Below are 24,474 nucleotides of genomic sequence, written 5' to 3' on the forward strand. Positions count from 1 at the left end.
ATGGACAAGGCATCGACCTAGATCATCACTTTGGGCATTGTCGCTTGGGCCACAGAGGCTAGAGTAATCAGGGCTTACGTGGAGGATGGGGGAGGACTAGCCCTTCAGGTCTATCACCATCATATTATAGCGGCACCAGTCACAGCCCCTCCTACAGGTGACTGGCAGCCAGGCTCATGGCAGAGATGGGAGATTTGCAATAGCATTGCAACCTGGCACATTTGGCGTGCTAGATGCTACAAGGCCATCGAGGGTACCCACACTCCGCCGGCTGAGAGCATCAGGAGCATATGGCTTGATATTATTCACACCCTCAACGGTCAATGGGGGAAGTTACAGGGAGGTTTTGACCGCATGTGAAAGTGGCGGGAAGCCTTCTTGAGACTTTGGAGGCCTGGCCCTTTCCTCACAGATAGAGGAGGTGACCGCATTTGGCATTACAGACCACCTGTGTGGTTGTCCCCCCCCCCCCCCCCCCCTCTCCCCCTGTATGAGATAGCCTTCTCCTCACAGAGCGGCCAGCCGGAGGAGAAGCATCTCTTATGATCACTTGTTTCCCGCCCTTATATGAGGCCAATTTGTATTTAGCCCTTCGTGGTTGTACTTAGGCCTTTGTGGCTGTTTTTCTTTAACTAATTGAAGGATCTTCTTCCCGGGGGGGGGAAAAAAAAAAAAGTAGCATGCCGCAGATAATGGTTTAAAAATATGAACTTTTGTTGTAATTGGAAAGAAAACTTACAATTTGAAGTAGTTCTCGTGTATGGTATGCATCCATAAGAGTATCAGCTAAAGCCTGAAGGATGACAGGGTCCTCCTCGGCTTCAGATCGTAAAGGGGGTACATCCTTTTTAAAAAATGATTGGTTGGATTAAGAAATTGCTCAAGATAATTACACAGTATGCTATGGAACCCTGAAAGTAACCATAAATTCACCCTCCTAAAAGTTTTTAAAAACCACTCTAAAAGAAACCACAAAGGCACCATTATTTTATGTCTTGCAGAGAAAAAAGATCTTGTTCAAAAGATAAGAAGATTGACCCTTCCAGCTTCTCTATATGCATCTCTTTCTTTAGCAACTGCCCACCGTTGTTCCAAATCACGTACCTTCAGTGAACACACGTCAAGAACGAGGGAATCATATACTCTGTATGAGACCAGATACGTGAGAGAAACATCTGCATTGCAATTTGTAGTTAAGTATGGTAAAAAATGTGAAAAGCTCAAAGATTCAACAAGACATGACCAATCAAGCAGCACCCACAGCGACAACTAAAACCATCCCTAGGGCACTCATTGACTTTTAATCGACTCCTCCAAGACCTAAAACTCAGTTCTCTAAGGCTTTTTTTCCCACCACCCTTGAACAGCCAGTTCTCTTGAACGATCGTTGTTTTTTGACCTAACCAGCCTCTCTCCTGCTGGCCATGGGAAAAAAAATTTCCACCGTGTTGCATAGCACATGCTTTGGAGAGGATGTGGAAGGCTTTCTGATAAAGCAGAGATTGGTTTGTCTTTCTGGATAGAAAATGATACAATCGAAATTGCAAACAAGGTCCACACCATTCAAGGTCATGGTACCATCAATATGACAACTAAAGACTGATCAACCAGCCCAAGCATAAACTATCTATTGTATGCTGCTCAAGGAGCCCTATGGAAGAGGATGACCAGGACAGTACAACGGCCATAAGCGCATTATGACCAGCCTTCATTGTACGATTAGCAGGGTGAGTTGTACACATGAGAGATGATGTATGGCGGCGGTGTCAGCTGCACGGAATCTTGTAGGGAAACCATGGGCTCTAAAAAGAAATGTATAGAGCTAGTACAAAGACGACTGTTGGACAGTGTAAAAAGGCTATTGGACATGCTAAACAGGCTGTTGGCAGTGTGAATAGACTGATGGACAGTGTGAACAAGCTGCCAAGACAGCATGGGCAGCGTGCACTAAACAGGCTGTTCAAAAGATCAAGGCAAAGGAGTAAGAGGTCCACACAACTGCACTAAGAGCCACTGCATTTTCCCCTCTGCTGCTGCGTGAAGCTTCACCAGGCCTCCACCTTGCCCCAGCCTAGCCCCCGCTCCCCCCCACCTCACCTTTCCTCCCCGTGCTGCTGTGCCTCACCGCGCCCTCCCACCCCCTTTCTTCTCTCTCGTGCAGCCTCCCTCCCCTCCGCTTTCTGGTGCTTTGCTCCCCCTCCCCACCCCCACCCCTTCCCCTCCGCCCCCCGTCCTTTGCCTCCACACTCCCTTCCGCCCCCCAGGCCATCAGGCTACAACAGACTTTCCTCCACCGCCATGTGCTCACCATCGATTTTTCAGCATCAGCAAGGGTTCTGCGTTTTTTGGGCTGAGCAGTCGCTGTTTCTGGCCTTCTCCTCCAGGAGGACTCTGGCAACCGCTCCACAATCCTAGGCCGAGACTGCCCCGCCAAGCCCCTCATTTTTAGAAGAGGATTTCCAGCTTCGACTATCGCCTCTCCGGAGGCTTCCACCCTGGTGTGCAGGATTGTCGGTAGCTGCCCTGCACACAGCCAGCTTCGGGAAGCCAGCCTCATTGACACACCCAGAAAGATCTATGACAATCACATTTTAGGTCATGGCTACTATCAGGTTGAACTCAACTCCTCAGTGGCTGCAGACCTGTAAACCATGTCTTACAGCTGAACCCCGTGCCCTTGCACACGGCCCAGGCATTTTTCACAAGGTGGCACCACGGCTTCGAGCCTGCGTCCGACCCCCTAGCAGGAGTAGCAGGCTTTCCGGTCAATCTGTTTTCTAGGTCTCAGAAAAGAATACCTCCCCCTGCTCTCAGTGATAGAGAGGGTGATCAGCAGAGTGATGGAATCCCCAGCGGGACAGCCAGGATTCCCTTGCTCCGCATCTGCATAGCCTCACTGGAGTCTGTTCCTCGTGTCTTATCTCTACCGAGCCTCCACAGGGACCCCATTCTTTAGAGGGTGGAGTATTCTGGTCTCTCGGGCCAGTGTTTCATCTGTCACTAGATGGGACACCTCACGCGAGCCTACCCCAAAAGGCACTCTTGTAGACCCCAGCTACAGATCCTCCCCTGTAGCCAGCCTAAGTGGCCCAGGTCCCCTACTCACAGTGGACTCTCTCTCAGATGACAATATGTCGAGCCAGGGAGTCTACTCAACTGCTCAAACACCTACAAAGTGCTAGTGCATAGTGAGAATAAGCCTATGATGAGGAGAGAGATACAAGGTGCTCACGTGCAGGTGCTCGGTGAACATGAGTGAACATAAGCGCTCTATGCATTTATTATATCTAACCCCTGTTTACAGGTTATGAAAAACATGTACCATCAAGAATAAGAACATCGATCAAAGAAAGGCATAAAGATGTTGCGAGAAGAGTAGAAGGCGCGGCGACCTCTACCAAGGGCTACTACACGCGTTCCTAGTGGAGAGCAGATATATATCACATCCTTATCATCAGTTTTGTATCACACCCTAGCCCTATAGTTTCCTCTGTAGCAGCACTGTTTTCTCTCTTACAGATAGTCTAGCCTGGTGCACTGCCTATGTATCCCTTGGTTTCCCTTTGGCCACTGGTCTAGACACTGGTGTGTGCAGACAGTGGATCTTCTTTGTACTCTTTGGGATTATATAGTGGATTGTCTTGGCTTGGCTATTCTCGTCTCTTGCTATTGTTCATGGTTGTCGCAGTTCATTGTTATTTCAGTACTTGTGCTGTTAAGCAGACAGTGGGTCTCCTTTGTACTCTTTGGGATTATATAGTGGATTGTCTTGGCTTGGCTATTCTCATATTCTTGCCATTCACATACAACTTGTGCTTCCGCAATTCCTGAAATACCATATCCAAGTGCTTTCAATGCTCTTCTTCATTCTTTGAATGCACAATAATGTCATCAAAGAAAGTAGCTACAAACTTTCTATGTGCTCAAAATATTCTTTCCATCATTCGGTTGAAGGTAGCCGGGGCATTGGTAAGACCAAAAGACATCACCAAATAGAGTCTAAAAGTAGTCCTGAATGCGGTCTTGTGAATGTCCTCTAGAACAATCCTGACTTGATGGTATCCACTCTCCAAGTCAATCCTGCTAAAAATAGTGGCTCCATCCAATCTATCCAGGTATCATCAATCCTAGGAATGGAAAACATGTTCTTTACAGTGATCTTATTAAGAGCCTTGTAATCAATTCACATATGCCAAGAACCATCCTTTTTCTGAACCAATAAAGTTGGGGAGCAAAACGGTGATAAGCTAGGTCAAATCAAACCCTTTTCCAAAAGCTCTGTCACTTGCTTCATAATCTCCTCTTGTTGAGCCTGACTCACTTGATAAGGAGGTCTATTAGGAGGTGAACTTCTTGGCATGATGTCAATCTTATGATCTTCCGGTCTCTTTGGAGGTAGCTCTCCTAGAAGAGTATCTTTAAAGGAAAACCTAATCTTATTTCCAACCCAATCAATGGCAGAATCTATCTTCTTATGCCAAGGCATACCCAAAATCACATCACAATATCCAACTTTGCCAACCACAAAGTTCTCATGATCCACATAGTCTCCAATTTGTAAACGGAGCTTTCCCAAAATAGGAGTCACCTCGGCTGACATTCCTTCAAAAGCGGCACCTATTGTAATAGGAGTTCCGAACCTATCCAGAGAAAGGTTCATGGCTTCAACCACTTGTGGATGGATGTAGTGGTGGGTAGCACCACTATCGAAGTGTATAAGTACTAGTTGGTTTGCCACTTTGCCCCAAGCTTTGAAGAGTTGCCTCTTCTCTGGTGGAGTATCATCTTGATGTTGAAGTTCTTTAGGTAATGCATTACTCTGGGGCGGTTTGGCTTCTTGGTTCGGTTTATCAAGACATTTTGCAGCCGTATGCCCTTTCTTTCCACATTGGAAACATTTACCTTCTTTGACATAATCCTCGAGTTGCTTGCGGGATAGCTTCTTTTGGTACAATGGGGGTTTATCCTCATTTTTGTTCTTCTTTTCTTGTGGCTCATTCCTTGCTTGAGATCCCCCTTTAAACTTCTTCTTTTGGGACGAGTCTTGATTCTCATTCTTTGATTTGCCCACCATCCAAGGCATATATAAGGCTTCAGCTTGCAAGGCTTTATCTTGGGTTTCCTCCAAGGTTCTAGGTCCCATCATATAGATTGCTTGATAACGCTTTGGTTGCAATCCATTTACAAACTTTCGCATTTCCATCAATGGTGGGATAGGAGTATATGAGGTAAACTTCAATGAGATGGCTGAAAAATTATTAAGATATGTTGACACACTTTCTCCCGCTTGTTGCTTTACCTCATCCCATTCCTTCTGTACATCTGCCTCAAAGGTAGCGGGCAGGAACCTTTTGTTGAACATGGTTTTGAAATCAGCCCATGAAGTAGGTTCAGTTCCTTCTTGGACCACCTTTAGCCACCGATTCAAGGCGGCATCTCTCAAATGCATACGGACAGTGCGGAGTTTGGACTTTTCGGAGAAGTCCTCGCCTCCAAAGACAGCGTCAAACTGTTTGATGAAGGATAGAGCTTTCTGACTGTTTGATGAAGGATAGAGCTTTCTGAGTGTCCCGCTTTCAATAAAAGGTATCAAACTTTACACTTTTCTCTCCTGGCTTGAAGTCTGCCTTGCCAGTCGAAGGCTCCTTTGCCTTCTTGTCTTTTTCTCAGCCAGAAGAGGCTGCATCTGATAAAGTGAGTCTGGGGGTAGCTTCTCTCTGTACTCCATGAGTGATGGATTGTCTTGGCTTGGCTATTCTCATATTCTTGCCATTCACATACAACTTGTGCTTCTGCAATTCCTGAAATACCATATCCAAGTGCTTTCAATGCTCTTCTTCATTCTTTGAATGCACAATAATGTCATCAAAGAAAGTAGCTACAAACTTTCTATGTGCTCGAAATATTCTTTCCATCATTCGGTTGAAGGTAGCCGGGGCATTGGTAAGACCAAAAGACATCACCAAATAGAGTCTAAAAGTAGTCCTGAATGCGGTCTTGTGAATGTCCTCTAGAACAATCCTGACTTGATGGTATCCACTCTCCAAGTCAATCCTGCTAAAAATAGTGGCTCCATCCAATCTATCCAGGATATCATCAATCCTAGGAATGGAAAACATGTTCTTTACAGTGATCTTATTAAGAGCCTTGTAATCAATTCACATATGCCAAGAACCATCCTTTTTCTGAACCAATAAAGTTGGGGAGCAAAACGGTGATGAGCTAGGTCAAATCAAACCCTTTTCCAAAAGCTCTGTCACTTGCTTCATAATCTCCTGACTCACTTGATAAGGAGGTCTATTAGGAGGTGAACTTCTTGGCATGATGTCAATCTTATGATCTTCCGGTCTCTTTGGAGGTAGCTCTCCTAGAAGAGTATCTTTAAAGGAAAACCTAATCTTATTTCCAACCCAATCAATGGCAGAATCTATCTTCTTATGCCAAGGCATACCCAAAATCACATCACAATATCCAACTTTGCCAACCACAAAGTTCTCATGATCCACATAGTCTCCAATTTGTAAACGGAGCTTTCCCAAAATAGGAGTCACCTCGGCTGACATTCCTTCAAAAGCGGCACCTATTGTAATAGGAGTTCCGAACCTATCCGGAGAAAGGTTCATGGCTTCAACCACTTGTGGATGGATATAGTGGTGGGTAGCACCACTATCGAAGTGTATAAGTACTAGTTGGTTTGCCACTTTGCCCCAAGCTTTGAAGAGTTGCCTCTTCTCTGGTGGAGTATCATCTTGATGTTGAAGTTCTTTAGGTAATGCATTACTTTGGGGCGGTTTGGCTTCTTGGTTCGGTTTATCAAGACATTTTGTAGCCGTATGCCCTTTCTTTCCACATTGGAAACATTTACCTTCTTTGACATAATCCTCGAGTTGCTTGCGGGATAGCTTCTTTTGGTACAATGGGGGTTTATCCTCATTTTTGTTCTTCTTTTCTTGTGGCTCATTCCTTGCTTGAGATCCCCCTTTAAACTTCTTCTTTTGGGACGAGTCTTGATTCTCATTCTTTGATTTGCCCACCATCCAAGGCATATATAAGGCTTCAGCTTGCAAGGCTTTATCTTGGGCTTCCTCCAAGGTTTTCTAGGTCCCATCATATAGATTGCTTGATAACGCTTTGGTTGCAATCCATTTACAAACTTTCGCATTTCCATCAATGGTGGGATAGGAGTATATGAGGTAAACTTCAATGAGATGGCTGAAAAATTATTAAGATATATTGACACACTTTCTCCCGCTTCTTGCTTTACCTCATCCCATTCCTTCTGTACATCTGCCTCAAAGGTAGCGGGCAGGAACCTTTTGTTGAACATGGTTTTGAAATCAGCCCATGAAGTAGGTTCAGTTCCTTCTTGGACCACCTTTAGCCACCGATTCAAGGCGGCATCTCTCAAATGCATACGGACTGTGCGGAGTTTGGACTTTTCGGAGAAGTCCTCGCCTCCAAAGACAGCGTCAAACTGTTTGATGAAGGATAGAGCTTTCTGAGTGTCCCGCTTTCAATAAAAGGTATCAAACTTTACACTTTTCTCTCCTGGCTTGAAGTTTGCCTTGCCAGTCGAAGGCTCCTTTGCCTTCTTGTCTTTTTCTCAGCCAGAAGAGGCTGCATCTGATAAAGTGAGTCTGGGGGTAGCTTCTCTTTGTCCTCCATGAGTGATGGATCAGGTGGCTCTAAGTTCTTCTCTGAAGGAAACCCCTTTTTCTCGTAAGTATGCTTTGGCAGCTTCCACACCTTCGGCTTCGGTAGTCTGGTCTTTGATAAAATCTTCAAAAATCTAAGCTCTCCTGTAGTCTTGTTCCTTCTTGGCTCTCCAAGCTAGGAACTCTTTATCTTGAAGATACCTTTTGAACTTTTGAAAATTTCGATATTCGACTGATGTCATGATTGCGGTCTCATGAGAGATGGATTGACGACCTTGGTTCCCTTCGAGAAGTTATGTATTGGCTTCGTAGTTGTTCCCTTCTTGAGGCCCTTGGCCTCCCTCAACTCTAGACATGGTTCTGTCACCCCAGAAATCCTGCTCCGATACCACTGTAAGCCCAACAGAGCGTGCAGTGACAGATACAACCACGTGTATGAGAGATAGAGATAGAGCGTGCAGTGACAGATACAACCACGTGTACAAGAGATAGAGATAGAGAGACAGAAGGGGGAGAGATAGATGGGAATAGGGGTTTCACACAGTACACCACGTTGAGCGGGGAACAGGCCCCGTCCCCTCTTTAGGAATTTATTTCAAGAACAATCCACGGGCTTTTCCAAGCCAGGACTAATATACAAATGAATACAATATCAAATAAAAGTGTCGAAGTCGAGGTCGGCCAAGATCAATGTCAAGGCACAAGATAACTGATGCCAAGCTCACCATGAGGATGACCCACAAGAGTCTTACACCAGGCTAGTACCAAAAATCCAATGAATCAAACTGATGTTCCCAAGTATCCACAAGGCTTTCTATACTCAATCCAGACAAAAGTGATCTCAGGAGTGCTAATAAAGAGAATGTGGGGGGGAGGGAGAGCTTCAAACCCTAGCAAGCAAACACACACACACAAGAGAGAGCAAGACACGAGAGATGGATAGCTGAATTTTCTTCTATCTTCTTCTTCTCTACTCAACCAACCATGCCAATGGTGTAGATGCGGAAGCTATCACCCAAGTGGGTCATCAATGTCCGCCATAGCACTAGTTGAGCTCGATATCTCAACACTCCCCCTCAAGCTCAACTCCACACATTGCACTCCAAGTAAACTCCTAAACCTGTGGAGCTTCTCTGTGCCCAATGCCTTCATGAAGATGTCAGCCACTTGATCCTCTGTGCTGACATATACCAGATCTACATCTCTTGCTAGAACCATCTCCCTCACAAAGTGATAATGCACCTCAATATGCTTCGTTCTAGCATGATATACTAGGTTACTGGCCACTGGCCAACTGTATGCTGCTCATATTGTCACAATATATGACAACTGCCCTATCCACGGGCTCTCCCATGTCACCAAGTAGCTTCTGAAACCAAGCTACCTCACATGCTGCCATAGCAGCACCCTTGTACTCTGCCTCTGTACTCGACAAGGAAACTATTGGCTGCTTCTTACTGCTCCAACTCACAGCAGCACTCCCAAATGAGAACATAAAACCACTGGTAGATCTCTTCTCTGCAATACTACCAGCCTAATCAGCATCTGTGTACCCATGCAATTGTATCTCTGTACCAGCCTCATAGAAAAGTCCATAATCAACTGTGGACTTTATGTACCTGAGGATCCGTCTAGCCGCATCCAAGTGTGACTTCCTAGAGGCCTGCATAAACTGACTCACAAGTCCAACAGCATAGCTCAAGTCTAGCCTTGTAATGGTCATGTAGATCAAACTACCCACTATGCGCCTGTATGTAATGGAGTCCTCCAAAAGCTCACCTGTATCTGCGGAAAGATTTGTGTTCTGCTCCAATGGCACTGAAATAGACTTACAGCCTGTCATACCATACTTGGACAACATGTCCAAGCCATACAGCCTCTGCAATAGCAAAATGCATGAGGTGATCTCACCACCTCTATGCCCAAGAAATACCGCAGCTCACCCAAATCCTTCATCTCAAACTTCTGCTTCAAAAGCATCCTGACATCATGTATGTCTACATCACTATCACCAGTGATAATCAAGTCATCCACATAGATGACTAATATCATGATCCCTCTATCTGTCTTTTTCACATATAGTGAAAAATCTGCATTGGATATCTGAAATCCCATGGTAACAAGATACTCCCCGATCTTGTTTGACCATGCTCTAGGTGCCTGCTTCAAGCCATACAAGGCTTTGCGTAACCTGCACACACAATGTGGATGTGCATCACTCTCACAACCTGGTGGCTGCATCATGTACACTTCTTCTTGTAAATCATCATGCAAGAAAGCATTCTTTACATCCATCTGATGTAAAGACCAACCCTTCGTTGCCGCCATAGTAATGAGAGCTATCATGGTTGCAATTCTTGCAACCGGACTGAATGTCTCCTCATAGTCTATGCCATAAGTCTGCGCATAGCCCTTGGCAACCAATCTTGCCTTGTACCTGCTCACTAAACCATCAACATTGTACTTGACTTTATACACCCACTTACATCCAATTGTCTTCTTTTCCTTAGGCAAAGGCACTAACTCCCATGTTGCATTTGCATCTAATGCTGCCATCTCCTCATCCATGGCATCTTTCCATTTCTTATTTCCAATTGCCTGCCCAAAGCTGGTGGGCTCAACCTCCTGTATTGCTTTTACCATGTAAGCATAATGATGGGCTGTATATCCATCATATCTCAACCTGTCAACAGACCAGGAGTAACCACAGACGGAATGCCAAGCTCCTCATCAAGGCTCTACTCAGAGCCTTTAGAGTCACCATCCACATGAGTGACCTGCTGGACAGATCAGGCACAAAAGGTTGATCTACCTTTTCCTTCCCTTTCCATAATACATGTGTACCTGCATCATTCCTCAACCTACCTGACCATGGGCTAACATTGGATCCACTGCTCGAGGACTCCCAAGTCCACTCAGCACCTGTGATTACTGCTCTACATGTGGCGCAACATCAGCACTTCTTACATCTGCATCTTCTGTTGCCTTCACTACTGGTGTATACCAGCTACTCATCTCATCGAAGACAACATCTCTGCTTACTCGCATCTCACGAGTGGTAAGGTTATAGCATCTATAACCTTTTTGCTCCATAGCATAACCAATGAAGATGCATTTCTCTACCTTTGGATCCAACTTTGTTCTCACTTCATCAGAAACATGTACATATGCGATACATCCAAACACTTTCAAGTGAGACACATCCGGTCTTATGCCTGTAAAATTCTATTCAGGAGTCATACCATGAACAACTGCAGTGAGTGTCTTGTTCATAATTTACACAGCAGTTGCTACTGCTTCTGTCCAAAAGTAATGTGGCATATTCTTTTCAGCCATCAAGGCACGTGCCACTTTTGCAATGTGCCTGTTTTTCCTTTCTACAACACCATTCTATTGCAGAGTGTACCTGCACGTAAACCGCCGCTTGATTCCCTGCTTTCTCAGGAAATCGCTGAACTCATTGGAGAAATATTCTCCCCTACCATCTGATCTTAGGCATTTTATTTGCATGCCTTTTTCCTTCTCGACCAAGACTTTAAATCTCTGAAAGTAAGCAAATACCTCACTTTTCTCCTTCGTGAAATAAACCCACACTTTCCTAGTGTGGTCTCATCAATGAATATAACATAGTACCTGCAACCTGCAATTATTGCAATCTTGGTCGGTCCCCATACATCTGAATGTATGACATCCAATGGCCTTGCACTGACATGATTTTCATGTGGGAAAGCATGTTTGGCTTGCTTACCAAGTTGGCATGCTTCACATACCTTATGCATACAGTCAACCTTAAACTTTGGCAAACCTGCAGACAAACCTGCAACAATATTTTGGGCTTGCATAGACTTTAGTCGCTGTACATTCACACAACCAATGCGCTTGTGCCATATGTCAATATCTGCAATGATACCTGTTCCATGCGCAAACATGGCTGCCTTTATCTCAGAGATGTTCACATCCAAAGTAAACATCTTGCCATTTCTGTTACCCTTTGCAACCAAGCAACACTTATTTTTAAAGTCTTCCACAAAACATCCTTGAGGATTAAACCTCACTTGCAGACCCTGCTCAACCATCTGTCCAACAGAAACCAGGTTCTTTGTAATATTCGAAACATGAAGTACATCGGCCAAGTACTTCATTTTGCCATCCTACATAGACAATGGCACTTTACCAACATGCGCAATGGGATGCGCAGTATCATCACCTGTTTCTACATAACCTGGTTTTTTCATTTTCTGCATATCTCTAAACCACTCAGCATGACTGGTCATGTGGTTAGAGGCGCCAGAATCCACATACCATATATCTTGAGATCCTAGCACATCCCCTATTATGGAACTAAGCATGTGCTGCATCACAAACAGCTGCTCACTTCAATCATCACCTCCATGTTTGCTAGATGACGCATAGTTGCCTTGCTGCAACTTTCCACTTTTAATGTCATTCTGCTTTTTGCAGCAGTCCTTTGCCATGTGTCCTGGTTTGCCACAGTAATAACACTCTATGCTATTTGCATTTTGATTTCTTTGCCAACCACCTCGGCCTCTTTGGCTCCCCCTGCCTCTAGACTGGCCTCTTCCACCTGTGTATGATTACTGCTGTGAATCATTGGACTGTTGTTGTCCAGAATTCTGATTTCCTTGTGGGCCACCACCTTGGTCTCGACCACGGCCTCTACCTCTGCCTCTACCTGGATTAGAGTAGAAGGCCTGCTCTGATGTGTTCTTGCTTTGTGAAGAAGAATCCTCACCTAAAGCCTTTTCTTCTATGATCAGCATAGATATCAAGTCCCGAAAGTTAGGAATATTCTCCCTAACTACAATGGAAATCTTGAATGGCTTGTACTCTTTGCCAAGCCCATTCAAACAGACACTCACCAAATCATCATCCTCGACTAATACATTGATAGACCCAAGGGATTCAACAATGCCCTTGATCTTTAAGGCCCATTCATTGATGGACATGCTTTTCTTTTCCACAGTATGCAACTCTTGCTTTAACTGCAACTTCCTTGCCTTTGTGTTAGTCTGAAACATCTGAACCAGATTCTACCATGCAACTGCTGGAGTGTTTGCATCATGTATGTGTCCTATCATAGTGTCTGTGACACTAATAGAAAGCCAGTACATGGCTTTTCTTGCACCCTGATTCCATTCTTTGAATGCCTTTATATCTGCAGGAGTGGCATTCTCCTCAGATAACTCTGGAGGCTCCTCATTGTCTCCTTCTACATAATCCCAAAATCCTTTACCCATTAGGAAATTGGTCATTCTAAACTTCCAAGCATGGAAGTTATTCTTATCCAGCTTCTCACTAGCAATCTGATTAATTCCATCACACATGTTTTCTTGCAGCAATCAAATAACCTGCAAACAGACACCTTCTGTATGCAACCTATAATACAACTATATCACCTGTAACTACTACAGCAACGGTACTTCAGCACAGCCTATGTGTCACCAAATGTGACCAGTGTACATGTACATACACCCAGTATCAACAATACATGTGCAAACCTTGTCTGCACTTCCAAAATGCACTGCTGCACTGCAATAACCAGATTTCAAGCAAAAACACTTCTCTACCAGAACTTCCAAAAAACTGCCGAAAATACCTTGCACAGTGACGAAACGGGACCCGTAACGCGCCCGAAACGCGAATCTGGCTGGAAAAACACCGTCCAATAGGACAATATACTTGCCCTCAATCAGAGATGTGTACCTCCCAGAGCTATTGAGGGGGTGTTGTACCTAAACCAAGAAGGGAAAAGAGATGATGGTGCTCTTACCCGTGTAGTACCGCTTCCTTCCTTGCTTGTTCTTGCCTCTTGCTTGCCTCCTTAGCTCTCACACGAACCAGGCCCTGATACCATAAAGAGAATGTGGGGGAGAGAGAGCTTCAAACCCTAGCAAGCAAACACACACACACAAGAGAGAGCAAGACACAAGAGAGAGATGGATAGCTGAATTTTCTTCTATCTTCTTCTTCTCTACTCAACCAACCATGCCAGTGGTGTAGATGCGGAAGCTATCACCCAGGCAGGTCATCAATGTCCACCATAGCACTAGTTGAGCTCAATATCTCAACAGCTAACACCAAAAATAATGAGAAAGTGTCTTCCACCAAGTAACTTCCTTCTCAAGGGTCTAGGTAGGTTGGCGATGCTGAGGCAAAATACCAAGTGGAGTCAGATACTGAAAATAGAGGCGGTGTAGGGTGGCGATATTCACCGGGTAGTAGACAAGGCCGTTGCTGATAAAGGCATTGATGTTCGTGTGACGACTAGGTCTGTTAAACTGTGCAAGCAGCGTCCAATGGCAGCTGCAGCACAGGTGGCGCAGGTTAGCGCATCAGGCAAAGCCGGCGCAAGTGTTGCACGGCAGGCAGAGGCCAGCACAAGTCTTCAAGGCGGCGGTTGGCACTGACTGTTGGTCGGCTTTGCTAAGAGCGGCGCAAGGTTCACAAGGCAAGGGCGGTGCTGCTCGACTGGTGCGCAAAACAGTGGCGCAACGCAGCAGCAGGGCAGAGTACACCGGGTAGAGGCACAGGGTGGCGAAGCGTCAGCTGAGGAAGATGCTATAGGATGGAGCGCCAGCTAAGGAGGGCTACAAGGGTGGTTGCCGCCGGTTGTGGTGGAGGAGCTAGTTGGCGAGGAAGATGATGATGATGAGTCTTCACAACTTTAGAGGGTGCATGCTTCTTTAAATACTTGAGGGGTGTCTGCTTTTTTACTACGCTCTGCTTTTGCCTTTTTCCACTTAGCTTTTGTTTTATTTTCTTGCTTTTGCTTTGCCTCCTTGCTTTTGCTTTAATAATAGTCAAAGTTCTTAATTTATGCTTTTAGAATCTTCAGGGCCTTGCTTTTTGGCCCTGGAGCAGCTTTTTGCAAAAGCGGTTTTTAGCTTTTTGATTCAGTTCAATGTCCTCTTTCGAACGGTGCCGTCAGCTTTTTGGTCAACAAAGTTTGACTTTTGCTTTTTCTTGCTTTTTGACCAAGACGGGTGCTTTTTCCAATTCCCACCTTAGGAACCCTGTTTCCATGTGTGCATCATCATGTCCATGTGTCCGGACATGAGTTCTATCATGTGAAAAGAGCATGGAGGACCAAATGGTTACAAGCGCCGCTCTGCTCTAAAAGTCTGATAGTGGTCTCCCACCTGTCAGGCGTTTTTCTGAGAGGTGTTTTGGGCTTGTGTACATATGGAATGCATGGCGTGTGTAGAGCTTTGCTTTGGAATGCCTTGGCAGATGTACAGACTGAATGGTTTTGCTATAGGCTTGTTACAGGTTTGTTCAAAGTGTGCTTTGCTGGAGGTGGTATCAGCCATTTGGTAGCTCTGAATGTGTACGCGTCCAAAATGGAACTGGGCACTCGTAAGCTGTATTCGAAGGTGTATGGAAGCATGGGGGGCAATTAAAAATTGAAGGGGCCAATGTTGCCTTGAATATGGTGTGAAAAGCAGAGGCTTGAGGATGGACGTGTGTATGGTAGCGAGGAGGAATGCGGTGCTCTTGGTGGACATGTATACCAAGTGTGAAACAATAAGTGTATTCGCCGGTAGGAGTAAAAGGATTTTTGGGCTAATATTAGTAAGCACATGGTTGAAGGATGGCGCATGGAGGTTCGGCTGTTCGAGTGAGTTCTCGTGTTTTTTTTAAAGCTAGAAGCTGGTAGAAGAGAAGCGGCGGCTGCGACGCCAGCTTTGGAAAAACGGGTAGTTCTACTTGCTGTCCGGTTGACTGGTGGTGCAGAGAGTGAAGGGCTGCCGCCTCTGATAAGAGAGTTTCTTGGAGGGTCGCTTTGTGGACTCTGTGTGTGAGTGGCAGCCTCTGAGAAGAAGAGGTGTGAAAGGTGTGCAGGACGGCGTGGCGGGGAGTAGCGACGTGACGAGAGGGCGCTGGGAGGTGAAGGGCTATAGAGGCATAGTGTTTTTTCTTTTTTTCACCTCACATGCTTTCTAGTGCCCCCACTGAGGATCGAACTCAAGTTCCTTCAGTTTACAGGTTGCAACCATGGCGTTTGCTTATCCTGAATTTCACGGTGATAAGAATGAGGAGGTAGAGGATTTCTTGGAGCAAATGGAGGTGGCATGTATTACCAACCATGTGGATAATCCGGATCAAATTTTAAGGCTCTTCCAGATCTTTTTGAAGGGCACAGCAGGTACATGGCTTCGAGGGTTTGAAGCAAAAAGAACGATTGGTAGCCCATCTCGAATGATGATGGTGGAAAACCTGAGAGAAGCCCTTACAAAGGAGTTTCAGAGAAGAGAAGATCCCAATGACGTTTGGTAGGAGCTCCAGCAGCTGAAGCAAGGTGAAAGCCAGAGTGTGACAAGTTATGTTACAATTTTCAGTGAGCTATGGACAAGATGGTGTTTAGCTCTTGAAACAGAAGTTCCCCCCATGTTTGTGAAGAAGAAGCGATTCATAGCCGGTTTGAATCAAAGTTTGTTGGTAAAAGTGGACTTGAAGCAACCTTCTACTTATGAAGAGGCGGTGAGGATTGCGAAAGAGAAAGAATGGAAGCTAAAGAAAATGGCGGATTATGGGATGATCAAGGAAGACGAAGTGGTCAAGAATGGTTGTCTTGAAGTGAATATGGTCCAGGTTGATTTTGTGGAACAAACACCTACTATGTACCAACAAATTGGCAGGGGAATGTACCAGGTAAATCCTAAGGCAGTCGCCAAGGATTTTGGGCAGTTTAATGAGAGCACTGTGAAATCTATAGCGGTGGATGTTATGCCAGTTTATGGTTATGAGAATTACCAGATTTCTGATAATGTTTCCAATAGTCAGGTGTGTTAAGTGATGTTATTTATGCTTCTAAAGTTCAAGCAGAGAAAATTCTTGCAGAGAATAAGGTTTTGCCAATCATAGGCAGCGATTTAGATGTCGACAGATGCTTCTCTTGGCTTAAAGAGCCAGTTCAGGAACATAAGGGGGGGAGGGGAGAGACAGAAGATGGTCTACAAGAAGAGGATGGAGTGGAAGAGCAAGTAGACGAAGAGATTGAAAGAGATGGATTGCAAATGGAGGATCTAGCACGATTTGACACGAGGTGTAACACGCGGAAGCTCTGGGTAGTCTTCTTTCAGCCCTAAACACTCTTGGAACCATCTGATGCAAAAACGCACCATCTGATGCAAAAACGCAGGTAGAGAGAGAGTAGAGAGAGAGAGTGAGAAGTGCTGGAATTTCAGTATATACTATGGTACAAAAAGCCCAGTTTTTGGTGATGCTAAGAGTGTGCATGAAGAGGATAGTCAGAATGGTGAGATGCCATTAGTTTTGAATGAAAGGAACTCCCAATTGGTATATCACCTCAATGAACTAGATAGGCAGGCGTGTATAATTGGAAGAGACATGCAATGTGTAGATAGGCAGGCGTGTATAATTGGAAGAGACATGCAACATTGGCCTTTTGACCCTGGAGGCTGACAGTTTATGGATACTAACTGCTAGGACATGAATGTCCTGCAGGCTAGGTGGTTGGCAAAGTCTGTCAGGCGTTTTTCTGAGAGGTGTTTTGGGCTTGTGTACATATGGAATGCATGGCGTGTGTAGAGCTTTGCTTTGGAATGCCTTGGCAAATGTACAGACTGAATGGTTTTGCTATGGGCTTGTTACAGGTTTGTTCAAAGTGTGCTTTGCTGGAGGTGGTATCAGCCATTTGGTAGCTCTGAATGTGTACGCGTCCAAAATGGAACTGGGCACTCGTAAGCTGTATTCGAAGGTGTATGGAAGCATGGGGTGCAATTAAAAATTGAAGGGGCCAATGTTGCCTTGAATATGGTGTGAAAAGCAGAGGCTTGAGGATGGACGTGTGTATGGTAGCGAGGAGGAATGCGGTGCTCTTGGTGGACATGTATACCAAGTGTGAAACAATAAGTGTATTCGCCGGTAGGAGTAAAAGGATTTTTGGGCTAATATTAGTAAGCACATGGTTGAAGGATGGCGCATGGAGGTTTGGCTGTTCGAGTGAGTTCTCGTGTTTTTTTTAAAGCTGGAAGCTGGTAGAAGAGAGCGGCTGCGATGCCAGCTTTGGAAAAACGGGTAGTTCTGCTTGCTGTCCGGTGACTGGTGGTGCAGAGAGTGAAGGGCTGCCGCCTCTGACAAGAGAGTTTCTTGGAGGGTCGCTTTGTGGACTCTGTGTGTGAGTGGCAGCCTCTGAGAAGAAGAGGTGTGAAAGGTGTGCAGCACGGCGTGGCGGGGAGCAGCGACGTGAAGAGAGGGCGCTGGCTGCAGGCGAAGAAGAGAGGCAATGGCTAGTGAAGACCGAAGGGGAGCCGCCTCGACTGGAAGGAACAGACGGGCTGGCGACAGACAGAGGGAGAGAGCTCCTGAGAAGTCGCCTTGGTGAAGACGTCGGGGAGGCAAAGGTGGCTGGTGATACGAGCTGGTGGACTCGGTGTGTGTGTGACTGCCTGAGGAGAGAGACAGGCTGTCTGTACAAAGGTGGAGGGGCTGATGAGCGGATAGAGCCGCAGGCGAGAGGTTCGCGGCGACTGGAGGGACTGGCTGTGGGCTGGCGACAAACAAAGAGGGCAACTGGTAGCGAAGACGGCACAGCTGGATGCACCAAGTGAGAGAGGGTTGCTGGTGGGGCGCCCTCTGAAGAGAGAGAGAGTTGATGCAAGGCAGTGGAAGAGGAAGTTGGTGTCGACTGCAAGCCGAAGACAGTAGAGAAGCGCCAACTGCAGGAAACCTTTGGGGCTGTTTTGGAGGACGAGCTTGTGGGCTGTGTTTACTGCTGTATGCATGGAGGCTTGGCTGCGTGTACAGGTACTCAGGGATGTATCTCAGGAAAGATAGGAGACAGGCTTGTGTGGGTTTGTGAACTCGAGGCTGTTTGGTACTCCTTGTCTTGAGAATCAAGGGACTTGGTCGGAACGCGGTGTTCATGTATTTATAGTTTGTGACAGCCTATGCAATTCAGCGAGGGCTCTTTGAGACTGTGTGTGTTGTTGGGTAATTATTTTGTTGGTGCCCCTATATTGGCTGTCTTTCTGGTGTGGGTGGTGTGGTGAACTGTTAAAGTGTTCCAGCCGGTGGCTGGTGGTGCCCCCGTTGTCTTAGTATTTTCAAAGTTTGGGAGGTGAAGGGCTATAGAGGCATAGTCTTTTTTCTTTTTTTCACCTCACACCACCCACCTGATAATAATCCGACGTAGGAACGGGGGGGGGGGGGGGGGGGGGGGGAGAGACCACTGGAGGCACCCTCCTAGACTGATAGCGAGAGAACAAGCTCTAGCAAGGTGTCTCATCTACTGGCAAATGAAGCATTGGCTTGGGAGGCCAAAGTACTCAACTCTCTACAGATTAGGAGCTCCCCGGATGCAAGGAAGCGATATGGCATGAGGAACTGACTCTGGAGATGCTATGTAGATACGAAGAGATGGAATCCGGGCCATCCCAGCTAGAACTGAAGCAAGGGTTGGGGGGGGTTCCATCACTCTCCCAATAACACCACCTATCACTGGAAGGAGAGAAGGTATTCCTTCCTGAGACCAGGAAAGTAAATTGTTACTGAAAAGCCAGAGACGCCAGCCAGAGGGTCAGACGCTGGGTCGAAGCCGTGCTGCCACCTTGCAAAGGCAACCTGGGCCATACACAGTGCGACAGAGCTCAGCTACATGACTCTGTCCAATGCTGCATGCGATCAAACTCAACCTAGTAGTAGAGAGAAACCGCCCAAAAGCTGAAAACAACCACCAAGGGAGAGGATGAAGAGGTTTTTTTTTTTTTTTTGGGGGGGGGGGGGGGGGGGGGGGGCAATGGGCTGGAAAGGCGGGGGAAGCTCAGAAAGCAGAGGGAGGCGCTAAATGAAAAGGGGGTACGGGAGCAGGGGCAACTCACTATTGGGAGAGGAGGAGGAGGCGCAAGGGAAGGTGAGGAGACGGACAGGAGGGCAGGGCGGCATGAAGAGAGTCTTGTGTAGTATTGGGCCAAAGACTAACAAAACCAGGAAAAAAAAACTTAAACGAGAGAGAGAGAGAGAGAGAGAGAGAGAGAGAGAGAGAGAGAGAGCATTTTTCATCACTAGCACCAAGATGGATGCCTAATGCTGCAGACTCATTTTGAATTTCCTTTCCCACATACTCATTTTATAATATTCCTTGTTTTATTCATCACTCTATTAATAATAAAAATGGTGTTTCTGTCAAATGTTATAACATGTAATAATTTTACCAAATGTTTTTTGTGCCAAGGTTTATAGTTTGTGCACTCTTCCAGATAGTCACCCACCTCCATCGCATCAGCCACATGGACCCCCACAGATACCTGAGGCTTGCCCTGGAGTCCTCGAAACAGCTAGCACTTGAGGGCCACTCTGGAGTATGGTATGCATTAGTTTCCACTTGGTTCTTAGTATATGGGCTCCGCATGGACCACCTACCACCCCTCCGTACAATTTAAACTCCCTTTTCTCCGGCTGTCTCACAAGGATACCAACCGGTTTATCCAGTTAGATCTTCTCAGCCTCTACACCCATTGCACATGGATCACACCTCTGGAGCTCCCAACAGCGAAGATGCAATTCTACAGAGATCGCTTCCTCACGCTCACTGAGGATCGATTCATCCAGTAGCCGGGCTACGTAAGTACTCACATGTCCCATGTCATGCGGATTGCGATTGGCCAGATACGAGTTTCATCCCACCGCTTCAAAGTGGAGACAAGTAAAGCTAAGTGTGTTCAAAGCTGGGAAGCTCATACGGAAACCCAGAGGAGAGGATCTACCAATTATGCCACACAGAGTTTGAGACAAAGGAGCATTACATATGCTACTGCCCAATATACTATGAGATCCGTGGGAGGTTTCACTATCTAGTTCATGAGGGATTTGGTCCACTTTCCAAGATCATTGACTTCCCGGACCAGCATTGCCTAGGCCTCTTCCTCAGAGTCACACGGGGACGCGGGGACGGCCCTTAGGGACGTGGGACGCGGGACGCGGGGACGGGGACGGCCGGGGACGGGGGGGGACGCGCAGGGGACGCCGTGCAGAATGGGGACGCAGACAGTCGTCCCGGGGACGCGTTCCCGAAACGCGGGACGGGCAGGGGACGCAGACAGGGTTCATAAACGGTCAGAAAACGGCCAGAAACGGGCAGAAATGGGCAAATTTCCAGCTATAAAAGAAGGCACACTTTAGGACTTTTCTCCACACTCAAGTTTGAAGCTTCAAGCCTCATTGCTCAAGCCTCAAGCTTCCAAAGTTCCAAGTTCCATTGTCCAAGCCTCAAGGCCCAAGTGGCAAGTTAGCCCTCTCTCTCTCTCTATACTATCTACATTGTGCCAACTTCCAAGCCATCTCTCTCTCTCTCTCCAAGTTCCATGATCCATCCCTTTTGAGACTTGCAAGCCTCAAGAGTCAAGCGGCAACTTGCAACTCTCTATTGCACCCTTCTTCCCTCTCTCTCACACTATCATCATTCATGGCATCTCAAGGTGAAGGCGCCGCCGCCACATCTTCCGTTGCGGGCTCTTCACGAAGGAGGCCGGCGGTGCACACATGGTCATGGTGGGATGAGGTCCACTACACTAGTCGTGGAGTGGGCGGTGGTTCAAGGGCATGGAATTGCATGATCTATTGTGATCTATCATCTATGATCTGTCTAGTATCTCTATTTTGTACCCACTCTTTTTTGTAACCCTCACTGCCCATGAGGCATGTACTTATCTCTTTGTATCTATCAGACAATCAATCACATAATCAGTGTGCCATCGATGTTTTATTAGCGCATTTTGCTCAAAATGACTCTTGTTTTTTTGTCTATTCGGTGTAAAATTTTGTTCAAAGTGTCTATATGTATGTCATGCATACAACTCCTAAATTGCTTTTAAAAAAGAGGTTTTTTTTGCCGTTCCCGACCCCGTCCCCGGGACGGCACTTCCCCGTCCCCGTCCCCGTCCCCGTCCCCGTCCCCCGTCCCCATGTGACTCTGCTCTTCCTGCTTGAGCTCCGCAAACACAGGGACACTTTCTTGAGAGAGCTTCAGCCCGAGCCACCCCGCCCCCTCCCTCGCCAACCAACCATCACCAGTTTCTTCTGGACCCAGGAGGTGGAGGACACCGATACAGTGGATCTTGTGGACCCACCTCAAGCTGCTCTGGATCCACCTCGCCCAAGAGGAGTTACCTCGGACCGGGGCCTCCGTACTCCAGCGTGCCCGACGCCCCCAACCGTCAACCACGATCCCCTCATCAGCTCTAGATCCAGGACATGCTCCACCGCCATCGAGCTACCTTTCCACATGACATAGCTAAGGGAGACCTCTCGGCCATACTCATTAGCCCCATGCTTGATATTTTGGAGAGTGGTATACCATCTACTAGGGGCTGATGCTGCTCTCATGTTCCTATGTTCCTAGTATTCCATGGACAGTTTTTTATCACCCCACTGAGATAGCTATGTTTTTGTTTTATTTTCCATTCCATGATGAGATATGCCATGGACATTATTGTATCACTTTGGTCTCATAGGCCCATTGGGTCTTTAGTAGATGCTTAATATATCTTTCTTTCTTTTTCTCTCATCATAAATGAATTATGTTGAATTCAATTTTGGACTTTTCCTTCCTACATATTTTAATCAGCACTTCATTAATAACAAATTGGTATTTCTAGCAAATGATATACTAGAGGGTTGCGAGGCCTTGTGGGTGATGGTTGCTGGTGGCTTCATCTCCTGTGTCTTGTTCAATCCTCCATAGTTGCAATGAAACGTGTTTCATTCAATATGAATGAAACAAAACGTTTCATATGTTTGAAATGTGTTTCATTCATCTCCACCTAGGATAAGTACGATTTCAGTATTTTTTATCCAGAGAGCCCGTTTTTCAAAAAAACGCCAACATGCGCGTGTGAAACCGTTTGAAGGAGCTCCTGCGTTGCACAAATCAGCCCCTTCCAGCTCCTCCCTCACTTCTTAGGTTCCGTGCCCACCACCATCTCTCACGTTGGTTGTGCTGATTTGTGCCTTTTTTCTTCGATTTTGCAATTTGGGGGTTTTCATGCCAGGGTGCCAATCTTGCCCTACCTTTGTCAAGATGCCTTGCACTAAGGATGCCATGTGGGCCCATGTCACTCCTGTATCAAGATATGGTGGTTCAAGCACCCAAAAGTGAAAATGTGATTTTTGCAGGGTTTGCTCAAAAGGGTCCATAATCTATGTTAAGGCCCATTTCACAGTTTAACCGGGGAAGGCATTGGTGCATGCAAACTAGTGCCTGCAAACATCAAAGCCGAGCTATAAGAATGGAAAAGACAGCAACTGGCAGGACACGGTTGTGGGCCTCTACCTGAGGATATTGAGCCTAGTGAGGATAGAGGTGATGCATAAAATGAACCCGGTTGGGTTCAGAGTAAGATGCATAAAATGAACCCGGTTGGGTTCAGAGTAAGATGCATAGAGCCACCGATACTCAAGTTCATTCGCGCTCGCTGAAGCTTCCCCCCCCCCCTCGAGCTGCCTTCGCCGTTCCCCGCCTGCTCGCACCCCCCCTCCCCGCCCTCCTGACTTCGCCTCTCCCCGCCTGCTCACACCCCCCCTCCGCGCCCCTGTGCTTCTCGCGCCCCCCGCCCTCCCTTTCGAGCCCTTCGCCCCCTGCCTGCCTGCCCCCGTCTCCTTCACGCCCCCCCGCTCCCCCCCTTCCTCCACGTCAAGCCCCCTGCCTGCCCCCGCCCTCCCCCCCCCCTTTCGCGCTTTCCCCACCCCCCCCTTTCGTTCCGCGCTTTCCCCACCCCCCTCTTCTCCGCCTCTTTCTTCCGCCCCCTCCCCCTCTGTCTTCCGCCCCCTCCCCCTCTTCCCCTCCCCGCTCCGCTTTTTCGTGCAGCTTGGTTCTTGCACCCTCCGTTTTTCGCTTCGCCCTCGACTCAGCTTCAAAATATGATGGAGGTTCCTCCCGCCCCACCTCAGAGGGACTCTTCCGCAGCCCCCTCGCCCGCCCCTGAGGATACCCCCATCAGAAGAGGAAGCGAGCCTCGCCGTAGAGGTGGAACGCCTCCAGGCACATTCCACCATCTGCCGTATAGTTGGCACTCGCCCCAGCAGAGGGGAGATCCGGGATCTTCTCCAGGCCCGCCTTCTTGCAGATGTGGGCCAAGATCCTGGACGTTCAGTTACTGGGCCGCGGACACTACCAGATTGAGTTCGAGACAGCCCAGAGCGTGACCCAGGTCCTAGCCATGAGTCCCCTTGACATCAGGGGCGCTCGGGCCTTCTTCAGACCTTGGCAGCATGGCTTCGACCCAGTAGCGGCCGAGCAAGGAGAGCGCCTATTCCATGTTACAGTTTGCTTTCCTGGACTTCGCCGCAAGTACCTTCCGCTCCTTTCTAGGATAGGATCATTGGTGGCTCGGTGCTTGAGACTGGCCCCACAGCAGCTTCAGTGGTGGCTAGAGCAGCTGGCCTGCCCTCGGTCAGAGTTTTGGTTCCTGACATCTCCTCCCTTCCGAAGGTTATTCAGTTACCTAGGATAGGGGGGGGATGGATCGATCAGAGAGTGGAGTTTTCGGGGCTCCCGAACTAGTGTTTTATATGCAGGCAGGTCGGCCACCTGGCCAAGGCCTGCCCTCGCAGGAGACCCCGACCTTCACCGCAGCAGAAGACCCCCGATGGCCCGCCCACAGATGCGGCTCGACAGGCAGCCTCCGGGACACCTGCTCAGCCCACAGAGACCTCGGATTGGCAGCCTGGACAGGGGCACCATAGAGGGAGACAGCCACAGCAGCATGCCCAGAGACCGACACAACAGCAGTCACAGCCTCAGCATCACTGGGTTCCAGTGAGGAACAGCTTTGCTCCC

The 24,474-nt window shown here is 47.3% G+C and overlaps 1 protein-coding gene across 4 annotated transcripts in view; it reads right to left on the reverse strand.

Moving 5' to 3' along the window:
• The window catches only part of LOC147606852 (uncharacterized), a 102,711-nt gene that overhangs the window by 61,728 nt on the left and 16,509 nt on the right, over positions 1-24,474 (reverse strand). For 3 of the 4 annotated variants that reach the window (XR_015264858.1, XM_086791281.1, XM_086791283.1), the window contains exons 5-6: positions 1,039-1,104; positions 740-844 (exon numbers count right to left, since the gene is read on the reverse strand). Coding sequence is in view for 3 of the 4 variants with exons in the window: in XM_086791281.1 (XP_086647407.1) it covers positions 740-844; positions 1,039-1,104 (171 nt within the window). In the remaining variant the exon portion in view is untranslated. The remainder of the gene's footprint in view (positions 1-739; positions 845-1,038; positions 1,105-24,474) is intronic. The other variant, XM_086791282.1, reaches the window with a different exon arrangement.

Source organism: Cibotium barometz, chromosome 56 (assembly GCF_041138505.1).
Source record: "Cibotium barometz isolate CiBa-2024 chromosome 56, ASM4113850v1, whole genome shotgun sequence".
Classification (NCBI taxonomy): domain Eukaryota; kingdom Viridiplantae; phylum Streptophyta; class Polypodiopsida; order Cyatheales; family Cibotiaceae; genus Cibotium; species Cibotium barometz.